Below are 19937 nucleotides of genomic sequence, written 5' to 3'. Positions count from 1 at the left end.
ATATATATATGAAATTAATTGTATTCATTTTTTATTAATTAAAATTTTTGGTATTTTTTTTTAAATTAATACCAAATTAATTTAATATGTTAAATTATAATAAATTATAATATTAAATTTAAATGATAACGTGTGTGTGTGTGTATATATATACTGTATATATATAAACTTTATAATAAAATATAAATATACTTAATTATATATAGCAATATTGATTAAGTATTCATTTTTTATCATTTTTTATATCTTATAATTTATAATATACATCCCACTTTAATATTTTAAATTATTCTCATTGAAAGCAATTTTAGACTCAACAAAAATAAAAACAAACAGACAAAAACAAACCAAACTCTACATCTGGGATCGTAAGATAAACAGAGGATTATAAAAATATCATATCATAAACAACAAAACAGCTTTTCCACACTTTTCAAATGTAAACATTTTTAGTTAGTTGGCATCATAAAAAATCTTTTCACAGGCATCACAAACCAACAGCACACACACCAGCTCCATATTTGTTATTCTCTCAGTCTCTCGCTGTTTTTTTATGAGCTGTTTGTTAAATTGTTAGTTACTGCCTGCCCATGCACACTCTCCACAAATGTCTGCAAAGAGTTTCCCACTGCAAAACTAGAAATGCAGCTTCTCATTGCACAAATGAGCACAACAAGAACACATTGTCTTATTGTGAGAGGAACTGCGTGGATTATTACAGTTTTGCACACTGTGCTCATTGAGATGAGGTCAAAGCCAGGCCCCTCATTACACAAGCCCACATCCGAGATGAACTGGTAATTTCCACAAAAAAATGGGACGTAGTTCCAAACTGGAACACACAGGGAAGGATCTAAGTCTAAACTGATGATCATGTTGAAACTATTGGTTGAGATGCACTTTGTGGCTAAAGAAGTACCAAATTATGTTACAGTTTTCCCCAACTTGTTCCCTTTTTTGTGTAAGTGGTAAAACAACACTATAAATGTTAAAGGGCAGAAGGTGTGGTTTGCGCACTCTTAAAGAATTTTGACACCATGTGCCGAAGATGCAGTCATCGCAGTGGTGCAGAAGACAAGTTTAGCAATGCAAGATCTGCAACATAAAACACCAGCACCGCTAGATGAGATCATTATTTGGAATTACCACACCTTGCTGCAGGCTCATGTATTGTTGGTGGGCCAACAGACTCAGATCCTGCTATTATTGTGTTTTACGCTATAAAATACATCATAAAAAACCCCCGGGTGTCCCAAACACAGGTGCATAATCATGAGGTGTTCGCTGTGGAGATATCTGATACCTCTGAAGAGAATGTTTTGGCATATCATCTTGAAAGCAATCTTCTTGTATTAATTCGGTACTTAATCTGTACTTCATGTACCCAAACAAACAACATGATTTTATTGCCTAACAGCTGAGAAACTGCAAAAGAACCAGAACTTGGCGCACAAATCGAATTAGTTGCAGCAACATAGAATGATGTAAGACATTTTGGGAGATTTTCAAAATGAGAAATAGTCTGTCGGTCAAGAGTCTGTGAGGTCATTGGCCAAGAGCGCAGATGAAAACCATAACTGGTAGAACATTATTACTATAAAAAGACACAATCGAATATTTTTAAATGAAAAATAAATAAATAGAAACACTTAAAATTAGGAAAATAAAAAAAGGCCGGAATCCACATATACTGGGAATAAAAAAAAAGGTGTAGAATCTGTATTTTCAATCAAATTGCAAGTAACACATTGAATTAAATGTGAAATGTAAATTTAAATTTAAATGTACAAACTAAATACATTAATACTTAAACTGAAAACTGAAATAGTACTTTTTGTCATTCGTACACTAACAATCATTTTTTAATTTACAGCTTTGGCACAAAAAACAGCTCATATTCTATTCGCTATATATCTTTACAGACTGATCCATGGACTAAAGGAAGGAAGATAAGGGACCTTCATTACGACTACAGCATGCCAACTTTCCCACATGATCAACCAGAGGACGCGTCTCAGAGCCAAAGGAGAGACCTCAAAGACTTTGAGAACTCTCTCATCCAACTGACGACAAGTCTGGTCTTGATGCAGGTTAAATGCATCATAAAGAGGTTTCTGTTTTGTTTATTAATGTGACTTCTTGTACCGTTGCCTCATGTACTCTTAATTCATCTCCTATGCCAGGAGGAACCAGAAAGACCTCTTCAGAAGATGACAGATGCTGTAGATTTAGGATTGGAAATGTTTAGAAGAAGACAAAGCCCGGGGGACCACGTTGACAAATCGTAAGATTTCCTGGCACAATGGAGCACAGAGCATTATTACACTTTTGTTAGTGATATAAACTGTTCGGTTTCTTTGCAGGTGGCTAAAGTTGAGGTCACTCCTGAGGGACTATCATCAGGATCTCATGTTGGCTCTAGACGTCTCATCATTTTACCAACAAGCCGACAGCATTATTGGCGCCATCAACAGCAAGGTTGAGAAAACAAGGGTTGATTAGTTTTGGCATTTAGAGAAGACCTCAAACAGTCTTTATAAATCATGATTGCAATACAAGTCCTGATTCAGGATGAATTTCATTGCAGAGGAACCGTGTACTGGTGGGCGACATCCCAAAAAGTGACAAAGAGACCAGAGAAATTGCCTGTCAGATAAGTGTAAGTCAATCCATGATTTTATTAGAAGAAATACTGTCTCCTGAATTTGAAAACATGAAAACAGTGTCACAGTCACTTTGTTTTTTTATATATGATTTCTCACTCGACCAAATAGTAGCCCGTTGCATTGGTCTCACACATAAGTTTTTTTCTTCTCCGGACTGTAGCAAATGAACTCCAAATGAATGATGTCATTTCCTTCCATGACCCCACCCCTCCCTGGACAACTCTCTTTCCAGATGCTGAATGAGTCTGCGTCTCGGCTGTCAACTCTCCACCCAACCCTGGCCAGAAGAGTTACATGCAAACAGGCCGAGGTGAAGGAGAACTGGGCACTTCTCCAGGAGTTTCTCCGGTAAACGAAAGTCCACTTACTCCCATTGTCCTCCTGTGAAAAAACAACAACAATAGTAAACAAAGTATTGGAGAGCAGTGATGTCATATTTAAGGCTTGGAATAGTACATGGCATCATGCTAAAATGGAATCCATAATTGTCAACATGCAGGAGTGGAGCTGACATGTGGTTTAATGATGTAATGTTATGGTCTTTTATTTTGATATTGACCAATTGCAGAGTCTTAGATCATAAATGGTAGATGTTGTTTTGACGCAATTGCTACGTATTTAGTTTCACACATTGATTCCGAGTTTAAGCATTTGCCAGTTTATGTAATGTTTTGTGCCCCTTTGAAGTGTGATTCCGTATCCAGGAAGATAAATATCACTTATAGCTTAGAGAAATATTATTTTGATTTTTAGATAATTTTTCTGTTAAACCATGCACGTCTGGTTTAAAACATTGCCACTACCATTACAGAAAGCTGTAATTAGTGGCTTAGCTCACGTCACCCTTTTAAGTTACAAAATATTACACTGATTGTATCATAGCTCTTATCACAGAACAGTCAACAGCTTTAGACACAGAACTCCACAGATACTCACACCATTATGGAAACTCGGATTTGGAACATGACCTCTGCTAAACAGTATGACTTCTGAAAGTGTCAGAGAATGAATGACAGAGAGGGAAAGAAATAGAGAAAAGGTGGTTATTATCGATGAATGAAGGCTGTTTCGCCTCAACTCTGGTACAGATGTGAGGAATAGCTCATATGTATGGTATGAAGATATGGTGATGGGAGACAGGTACTCTGTGAAAATACATCTGGAGGAATGTGCCCATGTAGTGGGGAAGGAACTGATAAAAAATAACTAAATGATTGTCATAAATCTCACTAAAGCAACTACTTCAGACTAATACAGAATTATTTGACAAAAATACAGAGTAAAATAAGCCCCACTTATAACCTACTTATACCTACCTACTTACAACATATTTTGAAATCAATTAGAGTTTTGTGTTAGAGTTTAATTCATGTTTATTAGGTCTGAGGCTATTGAAAATTCACTTTTTGCAGGTATACACATTCATTAATTAAAAAAAAAAAGTTTTTTAAAAACAGTTTTAATAAATGTTATATTTTTTTCTGGGAAAACAGAACAAAAATATTGATTACTCTTGTGGTGATGGCTTACACTACACAGATTTTTGTCCATCTGATATTCAATTTAAAACCACATATCACATACTTATTCATAGAAGGTTTTCACAGAGAAATCATGATTCAAGTTTTTTTCAAGCATTTATTTATTAGTTTTTTTTTCATTTATAACTAAAACCACAAACAAAAATGATTACTAGAAACTGATATACTGATATTGCACTGTATATACCAATTGTTATTTGCTAACAAGAACATGTTTATCAAGAAATTTTCATGGGTTTTTAAAAATGTCTATGGCAAAATTATCACAATATATACATTCTTTTATATCTGTCTTTTCAAAAAAAGAAGCTGTTGCAGACATTACCCAATTTTTTGAAGTAAAGGCAACAAGCAATGGTTACTTTCCTTCTAGCTCTGCGAACACACCTTTCCTGAAACTATGAGCTAACCAGACAAGAGGGAAAAGCCTGCCAAAAATATTATCTTCCCAACGCCAAAACAATTGCTGCAAAACTTTGTCCAGGATTACATAACCTGCAAAGATAATGATGCAAGTGTTCTGCAGATATTTCTATATGTTCAATCTGCAAGTTGTTAGCATTAAAGATTTACAGTCTGACTTGTATAGTCAAAATTGATGATGAAACATCATGATATGTTTGAAATGTTTTGAAGAGTAATGCTGCCCCAGTGGTGCCATTAGAGGTAACATTTTGTTCCACATCTACAGGAACCAGAAGACAGATGTTTCTTCAAAACGCCCGTCAGTGTTACCCGCTGATCCTCTAACCACATGCCCTGACTCACAGAGCTTTGCTAGAAATGAGGGTCACAGCGTAATGGGAAAAGACGTCAAAGAAGAGCAAAACCGTCTCAGAGGATTTGAGGTTAGCTGCAGTGCCTCCAAAAACATCTGCAAGCATGTGATTATAAATGACCAGTCATGACCACATAGAAAAATCGACTGGTCTGACATTTCTGTTTGGTGTTTTTTTTTACACAGAGGCTTTAAACGCATCACACTTGACAGATGACCTTCTTTAGACAGTGATATTACTTGACAATGATAGTCCACAAAGTCTCTTTCCTATGAGTACTCATTTTGTGATTTCTGTTTAGGCATGTTTCCATCTCAGAGTGAAAAAAATAGATATCAATATAGATATAGATACAAATACAAATCAAAAGATGCCGTCCCATGTGTCTGCGATATTCTGGTGTTAATAATCTATGATTAAACTTAATCTATGCCTGAACATGTGTTTCTGTAGTGCTCTCAAGGCCTGTGGACCCATAGGATGTGGAGTCCGGTTGAGGAATGTTCTATAGGGAGTCAAGTCTCACTGTTGGAAAGCAGCTGTTCCAAGCTGGACAATATCTCAGAAAAACAGGACAGGAAGAGGTGCAATTAGTGTTTTATTTCACAATGAATCTGTGTTTGACTAAAGAAGTAAATGATTCATAAATGTGAATGTGTCATTTCGTACAATGGAATGTAAGATGCAGTTGTTGAGTAAAGTTGGATTAACACTTAATATTTTCCCAGCTGTATCGACCAGATGGCTCAAACAACCCCTGTTTCCTCACAAGAATGTCTCATACCCAATAAGCTGTTGAAAGAGTCGACGACATCCACTGGAATGGTAATGCAACTTCAAAATATTTTTTTCATAACAGTGCATTAAACTCATATATAAATTATCTCACTTATCTCTTTTCATCTCCTTTTTAAAGAATGAAGAGCATGACTGCTCAAAGCAAAGACAAGACCACAAAATAGAGGAGCTCCTAAGCCAGGTGGAGGTCCTTTGGGATGCTCTGCAAAAGAAATATGGAGAGAACAATAAGACTGAACCAGCAGAAAAAGAACAATCTGGAGATAAAGCTGCACAGATGGTGTCAGATCTCACAGTTTCAAACAATCTCCCGGAAAAAGTAGAGGAAGGCAGTTCAGGAATGCTTGAAAAGTTCCTTGAACTTCTGGATCCCAGTGGTTATCATAAAATAAGTCAGGTAAACCAACTATCATAACCTTCATCAAATGTAGTTTTAAGTGACTGTAATGATACCAAAACATGAACATGAATATAAGAAAAGTAGCATACTCAATTTCAAACTCATTACTTGGCGTGTTTGTGTATGATTTAAGAAAATAATGAATGCAGGACAACTCACACCATTGTAACTCTACTTTAGGATGTTCCTGGATCTCTGCATAGGCAAGAAATGGCTGAGGCTGCAGAAATGTCACTAAATCTACTGAGCCAACAAACTGAACAAGAAAGATTCCAGAAGCAGGACCAGATCACTAATGAGCTACAAAGCTCGGTAAAATATGAGCTTGGTTCACAAAGTGATGTCCAACATCAACCTGATATTAGAGATTTACATATAAATAAATTAAAAACACCATATTCCACTCATTTGTATCACACAAATGACTTTAAACTCCTCTTAGAATTTTTCTAGGGAGTTTTTTTTGGGAAATTTTGAGGCAAAATGTATCAATGTCATAGAATTAGATGATAAAATATCAAGCCAAGAGACACCTAATTTAAAGATTTATCTTTCCTCAGCTATCTACTCTAACACTGCGGATAAACCAGCACCTCTGCCGCTGTGCTGAGCTCAGTATGGACCTCCTGGACATAGAAACAGATATGGCTGTGCTTTGTGACTCTGACCTCAATGGTCTGGAGGGGCTACAGGAGCAGCAGGATGACCTAGAGGTCAGATAATGAAAAAAAAAAAACTTTTCTTATTGAATATAAATAGATGTTAATCACTATGTGAATGACGTTAGAGCAGTAATTAAGCATTTAAAGATGGGCCCAGCTTCTTAGGTATTAAAGTGCCCCTATTATGGATTTTTGAAAATGACGTTTTATGCAGTGTGTAACACAGCTCTAAGTGAATGAAAACATCCTGCAACGTTTTAAATCTGAAAGTGCACCGTGTATAAAGTTATTGTATAAAGCTGAGTATAAAGGCAAGTTGAAATGAAAATGAGACCAATCGACCAATCACCGCAGATTAGAGTCACGCAAAGGAGGGGTTTGGAAAAGTGAATCGTTGAGCGAATCGTTTGGGAGTTGTTGAGCAAGTAAGGTAAAAAATAAATGCATATTTTAAGACAATGAAAGTGTTTTTTGACCTTCCATGCATGTCAACCTGTTATTGGGGACTCCCAAAACCAAAATATGAACCTTTCATTACCCATAATAGGGGCACTTTAAAAAGTTGCTAAGATTGAACACATATAAAATTATTTATAGGTTCCTTTATAAGGGATTTGCTGTATATACGTTTTCCCACTGCACCCTGAAATGGTTTTAATGAGCTTCAGTTTGACATTTTAGGTCATGCTAATGAGTACATTTTTTGTCCCACAAAGGCTCATTATAATATCATTGAGGGAGAGGTGAGAGAAATGGAGAGACTAGACAGTCAGCTAAAGGTTCCTTCCCCAGAGCAGAGAGACCTTCTCAGGGAAGAGGTTCAGGCAATCCTGCAGGCTTGGGAGGAAGTAGGCCGCAACATGGCTGAAAACAGAGGCCGTCTGGAGAAGTTCCACCAGATTCAGGACTACTTTGAAAACTATCTTGCCATGATGTAAGAAGAGAAAGTCTGACTAATTTGGATAATTATACATAATAAATATTTCATATTTAATGTCAACAACTTTAGCAAGACATACTTTCCCATGTGTGGTTTTGTTATATTATAGCCTATTAGTTTGGGATTTATGTGATATTTTGATACGGTCTTTTCTTCCTGTGTCCTGTAGTACGTGGACAGAGAACACCAGATCCTGTATCCTTGCTGGCAGCTCTGCTTGGAGAGAGAGTGAAGTTGCAGAGATTGATCACAGCATTGAAACAAAGGGGGATGAGTTTAGCAAACTGGCTGCAGCTTGTCAAATGCTTATGCAAGATGAGAGTCAGTTTAAAGACATTGTGAGTGTGTGATTGATTTACTTACAGTTGCCACATGGTCATCTAAAAGCGATCTCAGCTATCTAAATATGCGGCGTCCATCTGCAGAATGTTCGTTATGATGTTTTCTTGATTATAATCTTCCTGTCTGCAGATCAAGGAGAGAACAGATGAGTTGCAAAGCATGCTGGGATGGATCCAGGTGAACTGGCATGTTCAAAGAGAGCAGCTTAAAATAAACCAGAATGGGAGACCAGGGTCAACAAATTATCCTGTTCTACAGCAGGTTATTAGAATTTTTTTAGTCATCTTTTAAAAATAAATATAAATGGAATAATGTAGAGTCATGTGATCATAATGGCAAAATGAACCCCATCAGGATCATGTATTAACCTGAAGGGGTTTATTTTGCAATAATGGCAATCTGACTGCACATGATCCTCCTTAATATACAAATGTTAACTAAATAAACTAAAATAGGCCTTATTATTTTTAGAGGAAAGAGTGATGCAAGAGATATGAAACACAACTATGTTAAAATATTTTAATTTGTCATTTGAAACTGTAATTGTAAACAATGCAGTGTGCATTAGTCCCTCGTTCATTGATTATATTTTGTATTTTAAATAAATTCTAATGCAAATAAATTGTGCTATTATCTTTGTACTTAATTTTTAAGTTATGTTTTTCCTTGTTTAGGCAATTCCTTTCAAAAAACCTTCTGATGGTCTTTGCATTATAAATGGAGAGGTCAAAGGAAGTACTGCTGAAACACAGCCCTCTCAAAACAACTTTGAGCAACAGAATGGGAGGCATGATGTGTCCAGTGTTGTTAGTCAGGAGTCTTGCCTTTCAAAGACATCCCTAGGCTCTAGCATCTGTCTCATTTTAAGCTTTGATGACCAGTCTTCAGGCATCAACCAAGTGACAAAGCAATGGTCCCCCAACAATAATGAAATACTTGAAGAGTCAGAGAGCAGTATTCAGGCAGACAGCTGTCAATCACAGGACAAAAACTCAATGCAAATGCAACAGCCACAAGAAATGCTCCAGGAGAGATGGCCGAATGAAACAGTCAAGAGTAAAGTCACCAAACCCAAGTCATCTTGTGTGAATCTTGCACAGTTGCAAATCAAAAACCAAGGAGAACCAGACCAGTCACCAAGCAAAGAAGAAATATCCAGCCAGTTGTCCACATATAGCATTGAATCATCATTTTGCAATCACCTACCAGAGAATCTGCAGTCCAACAACAACCAAACATATCTGCAACTATCACCAGACGTCGATCAGATGCAAAATTCAGAGAATCAAGCGCAAAAAACTCAGTCAAAAAGCTACAGCCCGAACTCGATTCAAAAATCTGCACACAACAATCAAGAAACAAACCAAAACCGAAGTGAAGACCACCTGCGGGCTGAAGCGGCAGCTGAAGTCACTCATAGAGTAAGTATGACTTCAAATAGTGTGTTGACTTCAGACACATTCCAAACTGAACTCAAAGCTCACACACAAACTAGACATGCATGTGCTTATTATTCTCTGGGCTCTGTACATCCTGTCCCATGTGGTAAAACAATGACCTCATGATTAAGTTTCCATGGCGTGGCTTTGAAATGCCTCCTGGTGGTGTGTATTGTAATAATTCGCTGTGAAGCCTGCACATGCCATATAGGATTTATTAACTTGGCATGCAATCGTATTAGTCATGCTTAGGCTATTGCCATCACAGCTGTGTATGTATGCATTCAAGAGCCATATGATTTTTAAGCTTACAGAATGTGTGTGGGCCATTATCAACTGGCTGTGAGTTTGGTTTTATGATACTGTAAATTGTGTCTCAGCTTATCTAAAGGTTTGCATTCAATTCTCTTTTGCAGGTGTTCACGTATCTGCACGTCTCGGATAGTTACAGATCAACAGGGCGAGTCTTGGAGGTCATATCCCCAACACATGCAGCAGAAAATGTCACACCTGAGAGGAGAACGGTTTATAATCACAACAGGTTCAAGCCAAGCTCTTTGTTCAAGCTGAAAGAGCCAATCACAAATAAGGAGGAAAACCAGCGAAGGAACTCTCTGCTTGGCTCTGTAGGATCGGAAAGGTCTGGCAAACCTTCAAGCATTTTCAGGCGAAGGTGTAACACTTGGCCAGAAGGAGAAAGGAGAGTGAAAGAAAGTCAATCAAACTCCAAACTTCAGGTTTTTATTAAAAAAACCCTGTTGCCGGTGAATTCTGTCATCGATAACAAGTCCAACTCTTTTCCAGAAGACAGTTTGCCTAATGCTGTCAAGACTTCAAGTGGACCGGTTAAAAACATCTGCTCTTATTTGTCTCTAGGATCTACTCTTAGCTTCAGTCTTCCCAAGTGCTTTCACAACAGTGTCTTGGACATGGAAAATAAAGAGGAGATTCAACCTGTCCAGATTTATGATGACTCAGACAACCAAAAAATACCCTCAGCTCGAACGCCACAGTCGGAAATGAAGGTAGAACCAGTCATACATACTAAACAAACTGAAATAAACCTTCATACAGTAGATATGGAAGATTGGGACAATACAGAAGAACCAACCACTGAGGTCGAAACCCAACAGTTAAGCCAAGTTTATGAAAGCACAGAACCTGTCTTGAGGGTTTTCATGTCGGTTGAATATGAAGAACCTGATAATGTTTCCTCCAGCCATCACGAAGCCTCTTCTCCAGTGGTCAATGGCTCTGCCTTGGTCACTCACTGCAGGCCTCTGTGTCCTTCTTCATCAGGTGGTCACGATTGCTTAAGTGTTTACACTAAAATAAAAGACCTGAACGGCCACTTATATTACATATCCAAATACATGAAGATAAACCCCTCAAAAAAATTGTTCCCTAATGGCCCAGGCTCTTGTAAGAGCGGCCGCGTCATAAACTGTGGTGTGAGAGACTGTGCAGTGTGTTTCAGTGATACAGTGAAAGAGACAAGTGTAGACTGGGCAGAGAAACCTGACATTAGCATGGAGGAGCTTCTTAAGCCAGGACACTGGTTATTCCAGCAGGAGGAAGAGGAACTGGAAGATATTTGGAGAGGAAGAGTGGGTAATCTAACTTCAAACTGTACTGTGGAAACAAATGCGGATGAAGAAACAGGTAGGAAAAGACTCTCACAATAATGACTGAATTAAGAAATGAATACTTTTATTTATCAGGGACATTTTAAATTGACCAAAAGTGACAGTAAAGATGTTATAAAATATTTCTATTTTAAATAAATGCTTTTAAATAAACACTAAACATAAATATTAAGCAGCACAACTATATTACTGTATTATTGTGGTTATTTTTTAATTCAGACGGCAATTTTCTCCAATATAATAATAAATACATGTGATCATTATATGCATTACAATTCAAACATTTGAGGTCAGTAAGTGTTTTTATTTATTTATTTTTTTTAAAGAAATGAATACCTTTATTTAGCAAGGACACATTAAATTGACCAAAAGTGACAGTAAATAATGTTGACATTTATAATGTTACAAAATATTTATATTTCAATTAAATGCTATTCTTTTCTATTCATCACAGTATCCTAAAAAATGCATCATTGTTTCTACAAATATATTAGGCAGAGCAACTGTTTTCAACATTGATAATAATAATAATAAATGTTTCTTAAACACAAAATCGGCATATTAAAATGATTTCTTATTGTTATACATCTTATAAATATTATTATAATAATATTTCATAAAAATACTGTTTTTACTATATTTTGGATCAAATAAATGCAGCTTAGGTGAGCATAACAACACATGCATATAACACATATATATTGTCTAATTAATTGGCCATCACTGAAAATGATTTGATAAAATATAAAACAATAGAGTAGTGCTGTTCTTAGGAGACACTGGTATACCATCATATGATTAACTACTGCAACATTCATATTAGTGGCCAGACTATGTGACCTGCCAAAGTGTGATGTCATTAGCAAATAGCTCCATCTGTTGGGCATGTGCAAATGAGGGGAAAATATTGTTTTTATTTCAAAAGATTTTGAGCTACAGATATGAATGATAACATTTCTAATAAAATATGTGAGATTTGCAACACAGAAGTACAGGCTATGCATAAGTATGGATAAAGAGCTACTGTAAGTTTATTGGAGGGACACCTGCATTTCTGGATGAAGAGAAAGAAAAGACAGTGTCTGTAATTGCATTAGATATTTTTTTATGCTCCACTTATTAATCATGAAATGATATGGCCTTTATTACACCTGTCACAGGGTAGCTCCCATCAGAGCTAAAAATAACTTGACATTTTACTAGAGCATGTAAGATTGTTCATGCCAATAATATGAGGCATAAATTTGATCATAAGTCAACTTCTGACAAATTAGCTTTCTCTTGCACGCATTACGAAAGCAATGTTATTAAAAATGTTTTAGAAATGCTAAAATCACATTTTGAAAAGTTATGTTTGGGAGTTGATATTTTATGTGACAATCGAAAAAAAAATTCTTCATCAAAGATACATATTTTGAGTAAAGTTTTGTCCATACAGATCCATCCGGCTCCACAGCGCGTGTGTTTTTTTGGTTTTAACAATAGGTTCTATCAGAAAAGCAGGGGAACATATTAAATTGCTTTGTTTTAGATAAAGATATTTTATTTTGTTTAAATAAATGTGCAGTCGCTGATGCACATAACAGTGGGCAGTTTAGTAGCGTTATTCAATCCAGTGTTTGGGAATTGGGGGAATTAACAACAAAAAATTCTACAATACCTTGACAATACATTTGTTTTCACTCTAGTTGTTGTACGATTTGTGATTTGTGTGAAAATGTTGAATATTTTTTCGCTTTGTCGTTTTCTTTTCACTTTAAAACTTGATAGATCGATAACTTAGTTCACCCAAAATTAAAATAGTCTTAATTTACTAACCCCCATTTCAAACCCTTTTGACCTAGGTACTTTCTTCCGTGAAACACAAAAGTAATCGACACGAGTCGTTATATATTTTCAAAGTCTTCTGATGCCATGCGATAGCTTTTTGTGAGGAACAGGCCGAAAATTAAAATCGTTATCCACTCGTCTGATTCGCGTCAGTTAAAGGCTGCTACTCAATTGTTCAGTCAGTGAACTCCAGAATCGGATCAGTCTGATTCGTAAACAAATCATTCACCGTGTCCGAATTTGCGTACTTCCCTAATCTATAGTAAGCAGAAATCACTAGTATGACAAGTTCATGAAACAGTATGTGAACAATACCTGAATGACCTACTACATACCATGTGAATTAACAGCGTAAATTGCGTCACGACAATAACAACATGACAAGTGTGGTTTGGATTATATTCATACTATATGGAACATAGGCCTACTTACTTTTTCAATGGTCGCAAAGCAAGTTTTAAAATTAAGTAGGCTAACTTCTCAAAGAGTGTTATTTTCGAAGCAGCCTTTGGTTCAAAATGATCATTTTGCTATCCCATAATGCAGAGGAACTATTAGATTCAAAAAGTTGAAAAAATGTAATAAAAATAAATAATAATATTAAAATGTAATTATACTGCACACACGCTAATCCAAAGAATGCACTTAATCAGTTTGGGAAAAAGCGAGTTAGAATTGCAATTTCAGATATCTGCAAATTAATTAATAAAAAAAAAAAAAGAGAGAGAGAGAGAGAGTCAATTGTTCACAGATTTGAAATGGCTGCTTCTCCCATGAACTTGCCAAGAACTTGCTAGGGCAGATATCACAATCTTCAGTGAATAATGACTTAAATTTTTTTCCTCACACAAAGGTATTGTATGGCTTCAGGCAACTTGGAAAATAGTGCACACATCATGTGGACTGTTTTTATGTTAATTTCGTGGTGATTTTGTGTAGGGCTGCACGATAAATCACATGTGATTGTCATGCGCATCTTGTGAGATAACCGGTTCTGTGATTAGTAGTAAATCACCACACATGCTTTCAGATGGAGCGGCATTTAATACACCGAGCCATAGATCACTGGCAAGCTACGCAATATCGCGTTCATAATCGCAGATGAATCGCATTCGATTATGAACGCGATAATGCGTAGCTTGTCAGTGAACTATGGCTCTGTGTAGTAAATGCCGCTCCATCTGAAAGCAGGTGATGGACATTTACAACTAATCACAGAACCAGCTTTACTGAAAAGATGCGCATGACAATCACATGCGATTTATCGTGCAGCCCTAATTTTGTGTCACAGAATTTATCTCCACAGAAGAGCGAAAGTCATGCAGGCTTGAAATTACAGTATTGTTGATAATTTTTTGTGAGAACTATTCCTTTAAAGCCCTTCAGTCTACAACTGATCCTATACATTTTCAATTTGAAACAAGGGAGTTTTGTGAGGAGTCTGTACCATTTTAGTACAAATGATTATTTTCAATCTAATAGCGGAAATGCTCATTCTGTCACTGGTCTTCATACTAAGAGAGATCATCTGAAAGTACTCATTACTCACTGGTGTTGAAAACCCTGCAATGGTCCGAAATGGATTAGTCTCGCTTAATTTGTAACGCTTTAAAGAGAAATAGTTTTTTTTTGTTGTTGTTCCTTCAGCAGTAACCTTGGCAGCCAGCTGCTGCTTCGAACATCTTGGCAGTCTACCCAGTAAATCTGCGGTTTTATTCTCTCTCCTGGGTTTGGAGTTTTTGATGCCCAAATTGGAGGGGTTTGTGTGCTTTGCAGGCTGAAACCCTTTGTAGCTCTGCTGTCTTTGTTTTAGGCGCATCCATTATTCAAATTCAGGCAAATACTTTGTTCTCATCTGTTAGAAACTGAGTGGCATGTAAATGAAATGTCTTCATCAAATGGAGACTACAGATATCCGCCCAAATGTATTGTTGCATGTCAAATGAGGTGCAGATGGCTCTGAATGCTCATCTAATGAGTTGTCATATATTTTATTGTTAATTTAATTATCAAAACTCCAATGTAATTATGTTCAGCCTAGCTAAATTTAGTCAGAAACACTTCTCTTGAGAGCAGGGCTTGGTGCCAACCAAGAAACACATCTGTGTCCTGTTGGTTTGAGTTAGTAGAATGTTGTGTTCTTTCTGTAAAATGTTCATATTCTCACTTAAATGCTGATACACTGCTTTAAACCTTTGAATGAATAGTCATGCTGCTTTGTGTGGTCATTTGAAACCCCCTCAGGGTGGATTAGAAGTCAAACACCCCAAATGTCTTGACAGCAGGGAACCCGTCAAAAAACTTTCCTCGCGCTCAGAGGGTTCAAATCAATGGCCTTTGTGTCGCTAGCACGGACAGAAAACAGGCCTGAGGGTGATTTGTTTGTGTTAGCGGATTAATTTCCCCTCTCTCTGTGTCATGGCGGGCACCTGTCAGCACTGAGGGACTCTTCACGTGAACCCTGTGGGACTTTTTTTTGGCTGTCCCGACAGTGCGGTCAGGCTAATTAAGTCTCCAGTCTTTTCTTTGCGACTCCCTGGTCTCATCCCTTGGGCCTTAGACCAATGTTGAGATCGTAGAGAAAGATCAGCAGATGTTTTTCAAGTGGTTTAGTGCAATGCGATTTAGGGAAATTATATTAGATGCAGCTGAGTTTGAATTAGCCCTCCTCTGACCGTTGATTGAGTTATCTAATTCTTGCGAGACCCCGTTGACCCTAGTGAGCAAATCAGACTCCTCCCCCTGTTCATTGTTCATAGGCGACTGTGTGAGTCCGGTATGGGTGGTTGTGAATGTTTGTATGTCTGGCTCCATGGGAGGACTCCTCGGTATGAGTTGTTTCCTCTGTGCGTCTCTGGTTCCCTAGGGATGGTAAACAATCAGAGCATATTTGAGCGCCCAGATCCTGCACGGTGGGGCAGATTATGTACATATTTTGCATAATTTGCAGATAATGGAAAGGAAATAAGTTCGGATGTGTTTCAAGTTACCAAATCAAGGTCAGGAGTTGAGAACACCTCAGGGAACAAGATCCAAATGGCATAATTTGAAGACTAAACAGCCCCTGCCCTAAGTGTGACCTCTTTCGGAAAGAGTTTGTCTTTTGCTTCTCTCAGAAAGGAAGTATTTCATTATCTCGAGACTCAGATCGGATGCTCTAGTTCCTAATCTGTTTGCCCCTCTGTAAAGTCCTAAAATATTCACTCAAGTCCATGCAAGACCCTGTTTGTTCACTGATTTATTGTAAGATTATATTCTCAGAAAAAAATGGTTGCGTAGTCAGCTGGAGATCATGAAAAAGCTTTTGAAATGGCTGCTGGTAGTGAAATCTGTTCTCTTGAAGACAATGACATTGTTAATTTGCTGGTAGTATTGCAGTAATGCATTTTTTTACCGATGGATAGCATGAGGAGAATGCATGGACACAAACCGGGATTAGCTATGGCCATCTGTTGCTCGAGGAATCAATAGCCAGACCTTTCTCAGCTTCTCTGCATGGGTACAGGAAAGGATCACTGCACCACTCCATCAACGACACTTCAGTTTGGCCGAGAGTGACCTCAGATACTCCATTTATAATGAGTGTTCGATCATGCACCTTTGGGAGCAAGAGAGTGACGTCTTACATGAGACCACGACTCCCACCTTTCATCCACTATCCCTGGCACTCTTCCAGCACCCTGCATGACCTGAAAACATCTTGTTAAGATGAACGATATAATTGGTTTAAAGTAGTCGGCGGTACTGTATATTCAGCAGTGGTTGCCAACTGCTAATGTTAATTTTAAAACTTTCCAAAGTGCTTTTTCCAAAGCTACCGTATCGTGAGGACACTCATTTGTTAGTGTTTTCCTGTATTTTCTGTTAAGCTTTGTCTGTTCTGATGTATCTGGTTTTCATTTGGTTGTCCCAATGGACGTTTCTATTGCAAGAAAAGATTTCCATTTAGTTGGCCATTGAGTTCCCAGCTATTTTCTTCCTTCTCCCATTCTCTTTCATGGCTCTTTTTGAAGGTGTCGACACAATGGAGTGTCTTCCTATGACACTTCTGCAGCCTGGAGGCTTGAGGATTCGGTTTTCAGGTCGATATAGAGTAGACCATTTCATCCTTATTGCGGTAGACAACCCTAAAGAGCTGACGCCAACTCAGACCACCCTTCTCACTTCTGCCTGAGTGACTTTCCTGACATTCCTGGCAGAATCACCTGGCCTTAGCACCCGCATTTCTGAATCCAAGACATTGTGAAACCAAAACAAGCTTATGAGCATTGGTTTATGTTTAGACCGTATATGTTGATTCTTTCCAGGGTTTGCTATGAAGCATGGATGTGTTATCTCAAAAAATAAAGGTCTGGCTATAGGTGTTGTATTGCAGTCATGTGACTGCAAAACTGTTTAAGATCATTGGAGATGGAGGGAACTGCCTGCTATATGAGTGCTGGCAATTTGAAGGAAGATGAAGGCTTGTACTGGAAACCTTAATGGACCTTAATGGTTCCGTAATTATATTACCAAATTACTTCTCATTAGTTTCACATATTGCTCTTCAATGTTCTCTCTACCTAATCCAACACTCTATCAATCTTAAAGGGGTAGTTCACCCAAAAGTTTACTCAACCTCATGTTGTTACAAATCTGTATGACTTACTTTGTATAGACTTTGTATATAACTTGTTTGTATAGACCAAAACATTTTTTTTGCTGCTTTACGTACAGGAAAATTAGTCATACTAGTGTTGTCACGGTACCAAAATTCCAGTATTCGGTACCAATACCAGTGAAAATCCACGGTTCTCGGTACCAATTTCGGTACCAAAGCAAAACACAAAAACATGCTAATTAAAAAATTTGACTATACTTTCATTTAATCCAAACTGTGTACATGTTTAATTTTAAAGGGCTTTTGAAAACCTAGAATTATTCAGCCAAGAATAACAACTAAGTTAGCTTAAAAAAAAAAAAAGCCCAGAACTGCTTTTCTGACTGATATGACACAAACAATGTTAACCATTTGTACATTCTCTAACACGCATATTTTAGATTCACAATTCATTTAAAAGCCTCTGGTGTGTAAAAATAGTAAATATCATCATGTCCTCCTGTTTTTTTTTACCCTAATACAAGTTATAGGAGCATTAAATAGTCAATAAACAAACTTCATTCTAATGCTCATTATATTAGCGTTAACCGCACTTATGCTAACGATTAACTACTCTAATAACAGCGTTCATTAGGGCTGCACGATTAATCGAATGCGATTGTCATGCGCATTTTGATAGTAATGCAGGTTCTGTAATCAGCAGGAAATCATCATCACGTGCATTCAGATGGAGCAGAGTTTACTACACATAGCCGTAGTTCACTGACAAGTTACGCAAAAAAATTGCAGACGATTTTATTGCGCAATTCTGAAATCAAAGAAATCGTTCGCGATAATGACAGCTGTTTGCATAGCTTCTCAGTGAACTACGGCTCTGTGAAGTCATCTGAAAGCATGTGAAAATACCACATTTAATAACATATTTTTACTCCAAACTCACTTCATAACGTCAGTCGAGTGTTTGAAATAAATCCTTCTGTGAGATGATGTGGCTTGACACGTGCAGTGCTCATGTTTATTCAATGAAGTCAAAGCCTTTTGGAAAATCTATTTGTGGCGGGCCGCCACAATATAAATCAATGTATGGGAAACATACAGGTGTGAAAGCACCCTAAAAAACCTGGTACCTTAACGTTTTAATTTTTTTAGTACCGACTTGGTACCGAAGTACCGGGTCTTTTGACAACACTAAGTCATACGGGTTTTATATGAGACAACATAAAGTTATTCATGACATAATTTTAATTTGTATACCAATCTATCCATTTAATTGTCAATCTGTAATATTTTTAAGCAAGACAAGTGTGTTTTTATTATTTATTACTTGCTTTATATATATTTAACATCTTTATGTCATGTTTAATAGCCTACAGCCCCAGCCTCATAATAACTCGGCCATCTTGGACCATTCCCTCTTTTCTGCCTAATGCAAAGGCCCATGGGAAAGAGAGCGAGGCTGCTGGCAAACCCTATCAGATGCATGGAGCCATCTGCCTCTACACCTGACACTGTAACACTCACTTCCATCCATCCAGTTGGGTCTCAACCCCACCAAATGCCTTTTCCTGATTAACAATAGTTTCATTTCAAACCTTTTCGCTCATACGTTCTCGCCATCCTTTGGGATCTTCCCTCTTCCTTTCCACCTGTTCTGTGAGCGTAACCTTGGATGACAAGCTGCTCAATATTTAAAATGGCAAACGCTACAAAAAACTAGAGCACTGGAGTGCAGCGCCTGCATTGGTTTCTGCGCCGTTTGTTTTCATGTGGGGCTTATGTTTCGAGTTGGGAACGTGGATTGAAATATCAGCAGATAGATTTCCACAGTTCCACTTTGGCTGAACCGACTCTCATTCAAGCATCTACGCTCATTGTGAGAGGGGGGAGATTTCAGGAGGCTGGCTGACGCACACAGGGCCATCTCCTTCTGGCTTCACTCTCTCTCTTTGAACCAGATCTCTGTTCTCAGCGGGACTAATATGACTCCCTTGCGCTTGCTAAGTGGACTCTTTGGAGGTTTCTGCCACAAAGAGGGACTTCAAATGGGGACAGGCAGATTTACGTGAAGTGTTCAAAGACATGAGTATCCCCATCTCTCTGTTGTTGGGTGGGTGGAAAGATCAAACCTTGAGCCTTTCATTAACACCAGCGGACTGTGCAAAGCACTTTCACAATTAGATATTTTTTAATTTCATAAAGTACAAGGAATTGTGCACAAGCCTTCAGGGTGAAAATTTGAGGAATGTCACCTCTTAACAAGTCTGTAATTGGCTTTCTCGGCTTTCTTCGCTTCC

The 19937-nt window shown here is 37.6% G+C and overlaps 1 protein-coding gene across 1 annotated transcript in view; it reads left to right on the top strand.

Annotated features, from left to right (window-relative positions):
* Window positions 1-11278, top strand: part of LOC107751111 (uncharacterized) — a 12870-nt gene extending 1592 nt beyond the window's left edge. The window contains exons 2-17 of the mRNA XM_016566713.1: window positions 1923-2090; window positions 2184-2284; window positions 2364-2478; window positions 2588-2659; window positions 2899-3014; window positions 4899-5055; window positions 5440-5570; window positions 5715-5811; window positions 5903-6181; window positions 6365-6496; window positions 6745-6897; window positions 7563-7780; window positions 7956-8124; window positions 8258-8389; window positions 8803-9549; window positions 9984-11278. Of these exons, the coding sequence (XP_016422199.1) occupies window positions 1923-2090; window positions 2184-2284; window positions 2364-2478; window positions 2588-2659; window positions 2899-3014; window positions 4899-5055; window positions 5440-5570; window positions 5715-5811; window positions 5903-6181; window positions 6365-6496; window positions 6745-6897; window positions 7563-7780; window positions 7956-8124; window positions 8258-8389; window positions 8803-9549; window positions 9984-11252 (4056 nt within the window). The 3' untranslated portion in view covers window positions 11253-11278. The remainder of the gene's footprint in view (window positions 1-1922; window positions 2091-2183; window positions 2285-2363; window positions 2479-2587; window positions 2660-2898; window positions 3015-4898; window positions 5056-5439; window positions 5571-5714; window positions 5812-5902; window positions 6182-6364; window positions 6497-6744; window positions 6898-7562; window positions 7781-7955; window positions 8125-8257; window positions 8390-8802; window positions 9550-9983) is intronic.
* Window positions 11279-19937: the final 8659 nt, after the last annotated feature.

Source organism: Sinocyclocheilus rhinocerous, unplaced genomic scaffold (assembly GCF_001515625.1).
Source record: "Sinocyclocheilus rhinocerous isolate Xijiao unplaced genomic scaffold, SAMN03320098_v1.1 scaffold1413, whole genome shotgun sequence".
Classification (NCBI taxonomy): Eukaryota; Metazoa; Chordata; class Actinopteri; order Cypriniformes; family Cyprinidae; genus Sinocyclocheilus; species Sinocyclocheilus rhinocerous.
This window is presented reverse-complemented; position numbering and strand designations above follow the sequence as displayed.